Source organism: Gymnoscopelus microlampas, assembly GCF_963454915.1.
Source record: "Gymnoscopelus microlampas genome assembly, chromosome: 4".
NCBI lineage: Eukaryota > Metazoa > Chordata > Actinopteri > Myctophiformes > Myctophidae > Gymnoscopelus > Gymnoscopelus microlampas.
In genome coordinates, this window is record NC_139941.1 from 14,680,958 (window position 1) to 14,694,193 (window position 13,236).

The following is a 13,236-nucleotide window of genomic DNA, read 5'->3' on the forward strand; positions in this document are numbered from 1 at the left end:
TTCCCTCACCACCACATTGCTTTGGGTTTTTTGATTCAAGCAGAAAACTAGAAACAGCATTGGTGTTGTACGTCCATCAACCAGTTAGTTCGGTGTCTGTCCAGACTCATAGCATACTGTACATGTTGTGAATGAAGACTTTGATGGATTGTGTTTGAGAGGTCACAGTGACCTTGACCTTTGACCACCTACTTCTAAGCTTCTCAGCTCATCCTTGAGTCCAAGTGGACGTTTGTATGTGTAGCAGTGTGGCAGTGTCTAATATCTCCCCCGGGGATTCCCTCTTAGGCCAGTGGTTAAGATGCTTGGCTCCCACAGGAGTCGTGGGTTTGAATTCTGGGTGTTGCATACATATACTGCATATTGTACCTGTGTATCCTTAACATCTATTGTAAATATATGTGGTTGTACTTATAGCAATGAAAACATACACCAATGCCACATCTGCTGTGATAGCCTGGTTTATTTGCGACATTTAAAGCGTTTGCATTAAGCCCCAACTAATAAACCACCGTTCCCCTGCTTGTTGAAGGTGAGCTGACTGCATCAGGTCCCCTTCTCATCTGAGTTTCTGGTTTGTCTTTAGAGAAGACATTGCTCAAAAACTGCGAAGTGAAGAATTGAATTGAATGTGAAATCAGAATGTGCATTAAAATCAACAACACTCAATCGAATAGATGTCAATCAATGCAGGAACTGTCAGTCGGACGGCTGTTGGATGGTGTTGCCTCTTACCTTTGGTTCCCTCAGTCCCCTGCTGATGACAAACTGCCTGAAAGCTTGGGTTCCATGTATGTGTTTTAGCGCCTCGTCCTGTTGAGCAAAATGTGGTGTTTCACACGTTTAGCCACTTAAGTTCTATTCTTTTGTCATAGGATGGTGTCCTGTAGCGAAAATCCTGTAGTGAAAACAATAATGTGGTTGCAATGTGTAGTGAGCTTGTAGATCGGCTATTTTTGAATTTTTTTAAAACATTTTGCCTATAATGACGTGTCCAAAATAGGGATGCGAAGTGGTAGGAACACACTAAGGAAAATGGAAGGCTTCAGAAACTGCATCTGACGATAGACCTTACCTTCTCACTTGTTTGGTTTCCAAACTCCAGCTCCTCAGGGTTGACGTTTGGGTCCAATTCCTCTGTATTTCTTTTCTTCCAGGGTTTAGAATGATGGAATCTGGTGCCACAAACAGGCTTCTTGGTTCTTGGTTTGTGCTGATGGGCAACCAGAAACCATGCATTACCTTTTACATGAAGAATTTATGGTGCACATTACAAAGACAAACAACTATGAATAATGATTTTTGATGCAAAAACATGGCACCTTTGCCCTTTCAATATGTCTCTCAGAATCTTTGCAGAGCACATCATTTGTGTCCTGCCTGCACAAGGCTGTGACAGGATTGCGTAGTTCGTCTGGCAAGATTTCAGCCTTGTCAACTTGAATGGGGGAAGTCAGTGTCGGCCTCTTCTCCAAGTCGCTGACAAAAAGACCCAGTATGGTTGATTCAGTAATGTTGTTTGTCTCCCCGCCCTGTGGGAAGTGATCACAAGCATTCAGAGGTTATTTTGTTTTAGAATGGCACGACCATGAAAAAACAGGATTTCCTCTTCCCAATCTGTTTGGTAAAGCTGCAATTTGTAATATGTCCAGATGGATTTGAACCCGGGTTTCGTGCAGTGCTGAAATTTCTGTTGTTGGGCTAAGACGGACAGCTCATTTTAGAAAGGGCGAAATTATTTACAGATTGGTTAAAATAAGGTTTTATTCACTAAATAAAGTTGTGGATTGCAGCTTCAAGGAAGATGTTGGTCTAGTTTGGAAGTGACTCTTACCAATGAGGTAACCCAGTCACAAAGCAGTTTGGTGACCTTCTCGATGTCCTGGTCTTGGGATGGGGGCTGGTCTTCTTTAGCACCAGTGTTACTTACTTTCAGTTTAATGTAAGGGTTCTTTGGGCCTCGCTTTTTAATTGTTGGGTTGCTGTCAAATAAGAAAATGTAGATTTTTTATCTACATATATTGACAATCATACTATCAGTCATATTCATGTATGCATTCATTGGTTGTGAATAATTACCTATTTAAGTTCTATTTCATGCATCGTCATATGATAGTGTTGTGCAGCTAAAATACCCTGTCTACAAGCTCACAGCGTGTCACGATGCGACACACTATGAGCTTGTAGATCGTCTATTTTTGCAATATGATGACATGCCCAAATTAGGAATGCTAGGTTGAAAAGTGGTTAATGATGTATGTGGTATTAATGCTAGTACTCCTCAACAGGTCAACATTGTACTTGCGTTTCATTGGGAGATGTCTCTTTCTCCTCAATGACAACTTCATTAGTCTCCTCCTGCTTGTTTGGCTCTGTGCACTCTTCTTCACGGCACTGTTTCTCACGTCCCCTCTCCACATGCTCTGTGACAGGCGCGGGGACCGCAGAGTTTCTCTTTACACACACATACGGGTCCAGAACAGATGTCACCTCATTGAATAACTGCAGGATAAAGATGAGGTGACAGCAAAACATAACAACTGAAGGAAATGGATTCTGAATCATTCAGGACACTAGTGTCAATATTACACTTTATTGCAAACGCAGCCGAAGGCCTCCGCGCAAGTGGAGCTTACTATGAAACCGTGCTCGGGTTGGGGAGGCATGCGTTAATCCGACAGACCTTTGTGTGTGTGTCTGTGTGCACTGCCTGTGTGCAGCCGCGCCCCCATGTGACTCACGCTCTCATTGGCTGCTGACAGATCTCAGAGTGCACTACAGTGTGACTGAAATCCGCCTGCCCCTGGGTGACTAATTACACTCCTCTGAGAGAAATATAGCAGCTACAGTCAAAAATAACACATCTAAAATCATCTACACAAGTTCATCTATTGGGATATCTAAGAATTCCATGTCATTTGTGCATATTTCAGGCCGGATGGCAAGTTGAAAACGCCTTACACTTCTCTACAATTGCTCATTCCTTTCTATTTACGGGGCCAGGCTTCCAGCATGGACCCGTATTGTTATTCGCATTATTCCATTTCTTCTTCTTCTTCTTCTGCCGTTTTTGCCAGTTCTGGCTGAACCGTGCATACGCTTTTTATGAAACTCGGCCATATGATAGATGGTCATGAAAAACGATCAAAAAATAAATCTCACAATCTTTCGTCAAAAGGTGGCGCTATAGCACTCAGTTGAAAATGCCAACTTTGAACAGGTACAACTCATGCCCTGTTTTACCTACAGCCATAAAACTTCAATACACACATGCGTCTCCTCATGATGAACAACTTTCACACTCTGACTTTTGACCTCTGACCCTTAGATCTCCCACCATTTCGAATTATATGAAAAACAGTTAAAACCTATCTCCTCCTGGGATTTTTTAGTAATCTGCACGAAACTTTTTACACATGAACTTTGGACCTATACCAAAAAACGTTTGCAAAATATCTTCCATAAGTGAAAAAATGAAGCTTTAATGAGCCAATGAATATTGCAGTTTTATGACAATTATTCATCTGCCCCTAACACATACATGCAGACTTACCATTCTTTGAAACTTTGCAGAAATGTAAAGGGCCATTCCAAGTATCACTGAAACCAATCTTACTCCAATTGGTCAAACGGGGGCGCTATAGCAATTTTTTGAAAATGCAAACTTTAAACAGGCAAAAGTCATGCCTCGTTTGGCCGACAGCCATTAGACCTGCTTACACATGTGCCTTGACTAATGAGGAACACATCTATCACGTTGACCAGTAAGCACCGCCCTTAGATTGTCCGCAATCTTGAGCAGTTTGAAAAACACTTAAACCCAGGATTTTTCAGCTATTTGCGTGAAACTGTATCATCTGTGTGATCTCCTTTCACAGGTTCTTGTCTGTTGGTGGCTTCTCGCTTAAATGTGTGCCCCACAACCTGAAGGTCACCAGTTCAAGCCTCACTTGGTGCAGACTTCATCTAAGTTGCATTTCACACAACATGACTATCAATGAATACATCTGCAATTGTTAAAGATAACATGAAATACTTAATTGAGTGTTTTTTACATACAGCTGATCTACAATCTCACAACTTTTCAGATAGCAATGAGAGTATGTTTTTTCAATGTATAACATACTTCATTGTGAAAATAGCCGATGTACAATCTGACAACTTTTAATGGTTTGTGAGCTTGTAGATCGGCTACTTTCACTAGTTTTGCTTCTGAGGAGATGTACAATTTCTTCATTGGTAAATGGTTTGTGAACGAGTGATCTTAGTGTTAGTGAAACAGGGGCTTGGGTCATGACAGAAGGCAAGCGTTTGTGATCCTCAACAGACAACATCAGCCTGGACAAAGCTATAATAGCACTATAGGTAGTGTTGCAGCTACCTAAGAGTGCCTCACGACCGCAAGGTTGCTGGTTCAAGCCTCACTTGATGCACACTCATTTAAGTTGAATTGCAAAAAACATGACTCAATCTATTCCGTTTCCATGGCTCTCTCTCTCTTCAATCTATTCCGTTTCCATGTCTTTCTCTTCAATCTATTCCGTTTCCATGTCTCTCTCTCTGTCTCTTCAATCTATTCCTATTCCGTTTCCATCTCTCTCTCTCTCTCTCTCTCTCTCTCTCTCTCTCTCTCTCTCTCTCTCTCTCTCTCTCTCTCTCTCTCTCTCTCTCTCTCTCTCTCTCTCTCTCTCTCTCTCTCTCTCTCTCTCTCTCTCTCTCTCTCTCTCAGGGGCGGCCATAGCTGAGTGGTTAGTGAGCCCGCCTAGGGAGCCAGAGGCTTTGGTTGCCCCAGGTACGATTCCAGGCCAGGTCAGCAAATGTGTCGATGAAATTTGTCATCGACACAAGCAAGACTCTTAACCCCTAATTGCTCACAGGCCCTCATTGGAAACAAGACCGCAAGGACTTTCATGAACTGACCTGTTAAAGGAATTATCATTTCTCTTTCTCTCTCCTGGCCCCGTTTTATCGCTGCTTGCAGCTATATTCTTCTTATTGTTATTTTCAAGCTGCGTTCGCGCGTCTTACTTGTTTTCATAAAATAGGAGTCGATATCCCTGATACTTGGCAGCACTGTTGTGGCACAGACAGTCCATCCAACATGGTCTAACTGTGATCATTCTATCCTGACAGCTGATCAGATTGAGTTCAGTTTAGTTTTATTTATTATACAATATAAAGAGTACATACAAAGTACATAGATTTCTTTTTTATGGTGCAGTAAAGGAAGGAAGCCTGTTGGTTTATTCCGAGTCCTCTCCTTGTTAAATAATTATAATAATGATATTGATAATAGCCTAATAATAATAATATGCTAGCAAATGACCCATCTAAAATAAACCATAAACAAACAAACAGGAACTCTCATAACAGCCACTTACCTCTGGGGGCATGCCTTGCTCATAGTGTGGATACAAGGCCAGTGGATGGTGCTTGAGCTTTGCTTCCACTGCAGCCACCTGTTGTCTATGGGTCTGCTGCTTTGAGAAGCAACAAGCCAGGTCTTTGGAGGAGAGCTGCTTTCTGGGCCCTCGGCCGGAGGCGCAGGCCGCTGTGCCTCTGTGGAACAGGACAGGACAGAGGCCACTCTGGACATGATGAGATCTGCTTAACACAGCCAGGGTCGGACAGCCATCTCTGAAGTCATCCAGACCCACGTTCAAGAAGCGCCAGCCGCTGCCATCCAGGTGCGCTTTGTTCCTCGGGTCTTTCAGGTACTTGGTCTGCAACCTCTCTTTATACCTGAACAATGCACCGTAGCCTAAAATCAGTGGTGTAAAGCAACTAAGTACATTTACTCAAGTGCTGTACTTTAGTACAACTTTGAGGTACTTTTGCTTTACTGGAGTGTTTCCAAATTTCAATACTTTTACTTCTATACTCCACTACATCTCAGAGGCAAATACTGTACTTTTACTCCACTACAATTATTTGAAAACTTTAGTTACTAGTTACTTTGTAGATTTTGTAGTTTTTACAAAACATACACTAACCACGTCAGCCCTATTTAAACGTTGGCTATTTTCAAAAGATTTTTGTATACATTTTAGACATATGACAACTTGTGAAACGGGACATTCTGCATAATGAGTACTTTTACTTTTGGTACTTTAAGTATATTTTGATTACCGCAGTGTTTCTACATTGCAGTATTGATACTTTTACTTAAGTAAAAGGTTTGAGTATTTTTTCCACCACTGCCTAAAATGATCAGTATTGAATGAACTCTCTGGGAGACTCCCAGACTCCTGTGTTTGGTTACACGTTTGTATACACTTTCCCAGTGGGAGTGTATACAAATGTATCCAAGCAAACCCCTAAGGGTCCATTTGGTTACATTTGTACACTGTGTCAGAGTTACAAATTGATAATAAATGAAAGACTTTACTTCAGGCTTAGGTTTAGACCTGGAGAACATGCATGAGCATGATGGACCATCATACATGGAGGATGTCCAAATATAAAATGAACAAATATAAAAAATATGTTTTCTGAAATAACGATAAAATAAAAACATTTCAAAATAATTTCAGTACTTTTCCAAAAATCGAAAACATTCCATGAATGAAAACATATAAATACAAACTTAAGAAATAGTGAAAATAGCAGATCTACAAGCTCACAATGTTGCGATTGGGAGCTTGTTTTTACTTTTTTTAAATTCAGGCTTAAGTTATTGATTCATAACATATTTTTCCCAAGTTTTGGTCCCAGGGTTACAATAAAATATATATTTTTGGTCTCAGTTGAAAAGGTTGTGAGCCTCTGGGCTATCCTACTACTTTTAGGGTGTGTTCTTGAAACAGAGTACTCTACATTTCACAATTTATGAGAATGCAACAACAACACTCACTCACCAAGGGAAAGTGGCTTGGACAGTGTTTCCTTTGGCTCCGAGGTGAAATGTCTTATAAGCCATGGAGATTTTAGACGTTTCTGTGCTCGATATATTTATTTAACCATGGTGAAATAATGTATAGCCTATCCTTTGTGTGCTGCTGGGAAAGCACAGTGGCTCTCCTTCTACCCCCCAGACGTTTGTTAGTCGGTTGCTATGGTAACGGCCAGGGATCATGGTTCTTGGAGTTCACACAAATCTACCTCTGAACTAACTGTGTGTGTGTGTGTGTGTGTGTGTGTGTGTGTGTGTGTGTGTGTGTGTGTGTGTGTGTGTGTGTGTGTGTGTGTGTGTGTGTGTGCTTGTAGATCTGCTATTTTCAAACGATTTGTATACATTTTGAAAACTTGAAATGAGACATTCTGCATCATGAGCAGTGTACTTTAACTTTTGGTACTTTACGTATGTTTTGATGCCAATACTTTTGTACTTTTACTCAAGTAAATTTTGAATTCCGGACTTATACTTGTAATGGAGTATTTTTTACATTGATTGACATTCATTACATTTCTACATAATAGGCCTATCTACTTTCAGAAGCCATATTGGAAAGAACATCTTAAATGGCTGCAGCCATCTGTGGATCTGGTCTCAGTCTAGATCAGAGAAGTGCAGGAAAGGACAACAAAAATGTACAGCACTGTAAAACTAAACTGGTTTGATCACAATAACGTGTCAATTCACTGCAAGATATTCCAAATACCCCAGATATTGTGTTCATTAATGAACACAAAAAAAAACGTTACTATCTTTGAAATAGCTAGGCTGCCCATTTATGGACACTTGTTTTACATCCAAACTTATGAAATATCAGCCTTTGGTTGAACGTATTATGGCAGTGGGATATAATATAACTGTCAACTTATTGTCCTTGTGTTTGGGAGTCTGGGTCACGTTCACAAACTTGTGCTCTGTGGCCTGCAATTGGGAGGATTGCGAAAGACAAATGCAAAAATGTTAAATACTGTTTTGTCTCAGCTATCATGGGAAGTCTGTCTATCTGGAGAAGACGATGTTTCATATATCCTTGAGTAGCTAATGGGGACCATTAGCTAAGCTTTTTCCTGTATAAATTCCTGTATAATATGGTAGTATGTCAACAATGTGTTATCGTTTTTCCTCTGTGTGTTAATAAGCATGTGCAGCAGTTGTATCTGGTTTGACCGTAATGTAACCTTCTTCTGATTTGTGTGTGTGTGTGTGTGTGTGTGTGTGTGTGTGTGTGTGTGTGTGTGTGTGTGTGTGTGTGTGTGTGTGTGTGCGCGCGCGCGCGTGTGTGTGCGTGCGTGCGTGCGTGCGTGCGTGCGTGTGAGAGAGAGAGAGAGATGCGTGATGGCCAATTGCAGAACATGTGACCACTAGAGGGCCCTCCTCATTAGATTATAAGAATTCTAGGTGGTAGTTGCAGATCTGTGGTTATTCTGCCTATCATTCATAAATCCACTCTAGCTCCTTCTTGGTTATAACCGTTTCAGCATAGTTTTCACTGTAAGTAACTATTACATTTACTCAATTACTGTACTTAAGTACAATATTGAGATACTTTTACTTTACTGGAGTATTTCCAATTTTCAATACTTTTACTTTACTCCACGACATCTCATAGGAAAATATTGTAACTCCTACCTTCATTAAAAAACTTTAGTTAATTTGTAGATTTAGATTTTTATTATATAAACATGCATTAACCACTTAAGCTCTATATTATATATTTCGGCTATTTGAAAATAGCAGATCTACAAGCGTTTGTAGATCTGCTATTTTCAAGAGATTTTTATTCATTTTGAAAACTTGAAATGGGACATTCTCCATGATGAGCAGTGTACTTTTACTTTTGGTACTTTAAGTATCCAAACTTTTACTTGTAATGGAGTATTTCTACATTGTGGTATTGATACCATTTTACTTAAGTAAAGAATTTGAGTAATTTTTACACCACTGTATATTTCTACTGTAGTATAACTTTTCTCCAATTAATACTTTTGCGAATAGTCGAGTAATAAGCCTATCTACTTTCATTACTAGTAGGCTATAGGCTCTGCACAGAAGGCATATTGGACCGAAATTGGGCCTCTTCCTTCACAGGTGGCAATGATGTTAATGTTCCATTCAGTGTAGCACAGTGGTTCTCAGACATCTTAATTTCATGGAACCAAATTGACCCTTACGAGGCCATTTGTACACAGTTACACACCCATAAGGGGCCATTTGGAACCCCCTCAAGGAACCATTAGGGTCCCTGGACCACACTTTCCACTGCCTGGTGTAGCAGAGTGTTTCCAGTGAGCCAACATGCACAATATTAGCACCCGGACTCTGTTTGACCAGAGTGGAACTGGAACTTCATTACCATCATTGCTAACACCTGTGAAGGAAGAGGGCCAATTTCTTTCCAATATGGCTGCCATACGTAGAGTCTATTGCATAATGCTGCAAAACATATTCATCTCGACATTTAGAGCGTGGTGTTTGTTGACTCGTTTTGTCAACACGTGGTTCCCGTCAGGGCTGATGAATTAGCTAATTAGCTTTAGTTCAAGTCCCCCCCCCCACTCATGCTGTTCAAACACACCAGGGAAAGCACTGCTGGGACAGAGAGGCTACTGTTTCCCCTCTTTAAACACTGTTGATCCCTATTTATAGTGACACACCAACTCACAAAACCATTTGAATGTATTCACTGAACTGTCTAATGTGCTCCTGCAATTTGCTTCTCAACTACACAGTAGATTTGAATAGGCTCCTGCCATGACTGTGAGGGGCTGGATGGACAGTAATAACATTTCGTTGTCAGGCAGTACCCAGTGGTGGAAAAAGTTTTATTTTTTACTTAAGTAAAAGTATCAATACTGCAATATAGAAATACTCTGTTACAAATAAAAGTCCAGAATAAAAAATGTACTTGAGTAAAAGTACAAAATTATTGGTATCAAAATGTACTAAAAGTACAAGTAGAAAATACTCATTATGCAGAATGTCCCATTTCACAAGTTTTCCTATGAATAGGAATCTACAAGCTCACAATGCATCACGACGCATTGTAAGCTTGTAGATCGGCTATTTTCAAATGGCCGAAATTTACGGCTGAAGTGGTTAATGTATATTTTGTAATAATAATCAAAATCGTCAAAGTAACTAGTAACTAAAGTTTTCATATCATTGTAGTGGAGTAAAAGTACAATATTTGCCTCTGAGATGTAGTTGGGTAGAAGTAAAAGTAGGCTACTGAAAATTGGAAACACTCCAGTAAAGTAAAAATGCCTCAAAATTGTACTTAAGTACAGTACTTGAGTGTAGGCCTACTTAGTTAGTTACGTTGCACCACTGGATGGTACTAACATTTCGTTGTCAGGCAGTAAACCTCTTTTTCGTTGATGCCCTACATCACACAAAAGTAGTGAAAATAGCAGATCTACAACAAATTCACAATGCTTCGTAATGTGACCGCTGTGAGCTTGTGGATCGCTATTTTACACTTGTTTTTGATAATAATACAAAGGAAAGTTTTTTGGACATAGAGGTTTCCACCCAACAGTGATGATGTGTAGCTGATGTAGCCTACATTTGGGATCAAAGCTATCAGCTTCGGATCATTACGATCTATGACAAATTAAGTGTGGTTGAAAATTTCTGCTGCTTACAAAGTGGTTAATAGTTCCAAATTCCTCACTAGATGATAAACATTGACATAAATATTGACAGATGAGAACCATAACTAATAGGACCTCATAAATCCCAGATTAGAGCTTGTATGTGGATTATAAGGCCTAATTTGTATTTAGTTGTATGACTGCTTGCCAAAAACAACACATTTAACAGAAAAACACGACGCACAATTTTCAGTTAATGTGTGATTTCTGGTTGGGGACATTTTGCAACTTTATTGCAAATTTTCTAAATGAAAAAAAACCCTAGATATACAAGTTCACGATGCACTGTGAGCTTGTAGATGTGCTATCTTTATCCAAGGCTACTATTTTCACTATTTGTCCTATGACTAAGTATATAGGGGTTAAGTGCTTTGCCAACAGATGATGTCTGCTAGGCTGGCTACTGTCCTTGAGTGGTTTTCATTCGCATTAGTCTTTTCTTGCCTATGGATTCCTCGTGCTGCGTATATCATGGGACTGGTTGGTTTAGGTCAACAGCATGATGCAGCCGCCTCATGGCCTTCTGAGTGTGATCAGCAAGCATCATCACACTACGTCAATATGGTACCATTTCACGGGGGAGGGGGGGGATGGGGGATTCCAACAGTCGGAAATGTGGATGAAATTCTCATGTGACTCCGCCACGCTCGAGTATTCTAGCAGCTTTCTCTTCCACTTGGCTTTATAGCAGTGTTTCCCGAACTGGGGTCAGGGCCCCCCCTTGGGTGGGACGCCAAAGATCACAGGGGCCAAGGCATGAGGCCTCGTCTGTTTGGAGGTTGTCCGGAATGTTTAATATGTTGCACAAAATCACCCACTGTCTGTCTGTATGTTCTCAATGTGATATCAATCCAACTTGTCATACAGAAAACGTCTTCTTTTTTTCCCCTTGTAAATACTGAAAATAGCCGATCTACAAGCTCACAACGCATCGCAATGCGACATGTTGAGAGCTTGTAGATCAGCTATTTGCACTGTCCGTCGTACAAGAAATATATAGGCTTAAAGGGCAAGACCACTTTGGTAGAGGTTTGGGTTGTGTAGTTACCTCGCCATGATGTAACTCCAAAGGTGGTCAAGAAATACAAAATAATTGCTGCATTGATTAGAAATTGATAATTCAAAATATGCTCCCCATTGACTTACATTGTACAGTAAAACAGCTCTCAAAGTCGCTCTTTTCGCATGTAAACAAATGTAAACAAAGTTGATTCAGACAATATAGAACATCACCAAACCCAGTACTGTTTTTTTTTTAATAGAAATGTTAGCTTACTGTTGATTTAGCTATTTTTATTAGAAAGAAAACCTGGACTGGATCGGCGGATCCGGATCCGAATCTTCAAATAGTAAAATCAACAGGAAGTTGACATTTTTTATTAAAAAAAAAAACAGTACTGGGTTTGGTGATGTTCTATATTGTCTGAATCAGCTGTGTTTGGGTTCATTTATGGGCTAAAGGAGTGACTTTGAGAGCTGTTTTACTGTACAATGTAAGTCAATGAGGAGCATATTTTGAATTATCAATTTCTAATCAATGTAGCAATTATTTTTGATTTCTTGTCCACCTTTGGAGTTACATCATGGCAAGGTAACTACACAACCCAAACCTCTAACAAAGTGGTCTTACCCTTTAAGTGTGGTTAACAAATCTGGAAAAACTCAAGTGTGTGCATGTGGGGGGTCTCAGCATTTGTCAGATGTAAGGGGGGCTCCGGTAAAACGGTTGGGGAACCACTTCTTTATTGTCTGAGTTGGCACCGTATAGTGACTTGCATGGCATGGGCTAGGTGTCAGATTGACCATTGCTTTGACCGTGTTGTGAATCAGCCTTTTGGAGGCCAAGCTGCCATAAAAGTGTTCCTTAGGGCTCTGTCCCAGACGGGCCAGTTGCATTCCGTTATTCCCCAGCCAGGATGGTAAAACCTGTCACACAGTTCAACATCAGCTGAAGATTATCTGTATTCACTGATAAACCACTTGTCGCAGTTTATCATCCATTGATTTAACTACTAATCTAATTAACCTCATTAGCCCTGGTGTCCCTATTTTGGGCAAAATGTAAAAATTTAATTGATACATAGATATATTTTCTTTCACAAAGCTCAAAGCGTGTCACAATGCGACACACTGTGAGCTTTCCTCCCTTTTTGTCGTACACAGAAGTATATTGGGCTTAAGTGTTTAATAATGGAGCTCAACACTGAAGACTGGGCTTTTTTGTTTAGTGCTTCTATTGTTGTTTGCATTGTTGTTGTTTTCTATACAAAGGCAGAGCAGAGAACTTCTGTCGCTGGCGTCCCGGTTTGAAATATGATACCTGTGAAAATGTTCATTGTCTACAAACCGCTTTCTAAGTGGTTGTCCCAGGATGGCCTGACTTGCCTGGGCTCAGCCCCTTTGACAGAGCTGTGGGAGTAAATGTTGGGATGTGAAAAGGATCTTGACGCTGTTTGTCCCGTATACTCCCAAAGTACACATTCCATTGGCACGAGCATAAGTCTTGCAATGTATGACAAAGGTGGAGTTTTCAAATTATTCAAAACAAATTGCTTTATGATTTTATCCACAGTCAGCTTAATTACCTCAGCCCTTCAGAACACAACAAATAAGTGATAAGTAAAGAACTGATTCACCTCAGCAGATTCTAATTATTATTGACGTGGCAACGTCCCAAATATCTCTGAA

At 40.3% G+C, this 13,236-nt stretch overlaps 1 protein-coding gene across 1 annotated transcript; it reads right to left on the reverse strand.

The window, feature by feature from the left end:
* Positions 1-500: 500 nt before the first annotated feature.
* Positions 501-6,919, reverse strand: fam47e (family with sequence similarity 47 member E; the record flags this gene model as incomplete). The annotated part of the gene is made up of 7 exons (XM_084054373.1): positions 501-605; positions 736-813; positions 1,076-1,213; positions 1,323-1,532; positions 2,302-2,502; positions 5,382-5,742; positions 6,858-6,919. The coding sequence occupies 7 exons, from the start codon at positions 6,917-6,919 to the stop codon at positions 501-503; spliced, it is 1,155 nt and encodes a 384-aa protein (XP_083910499.1).
* Positions 6,920-13,236: the final 6,317 nt, after the last annotated feature.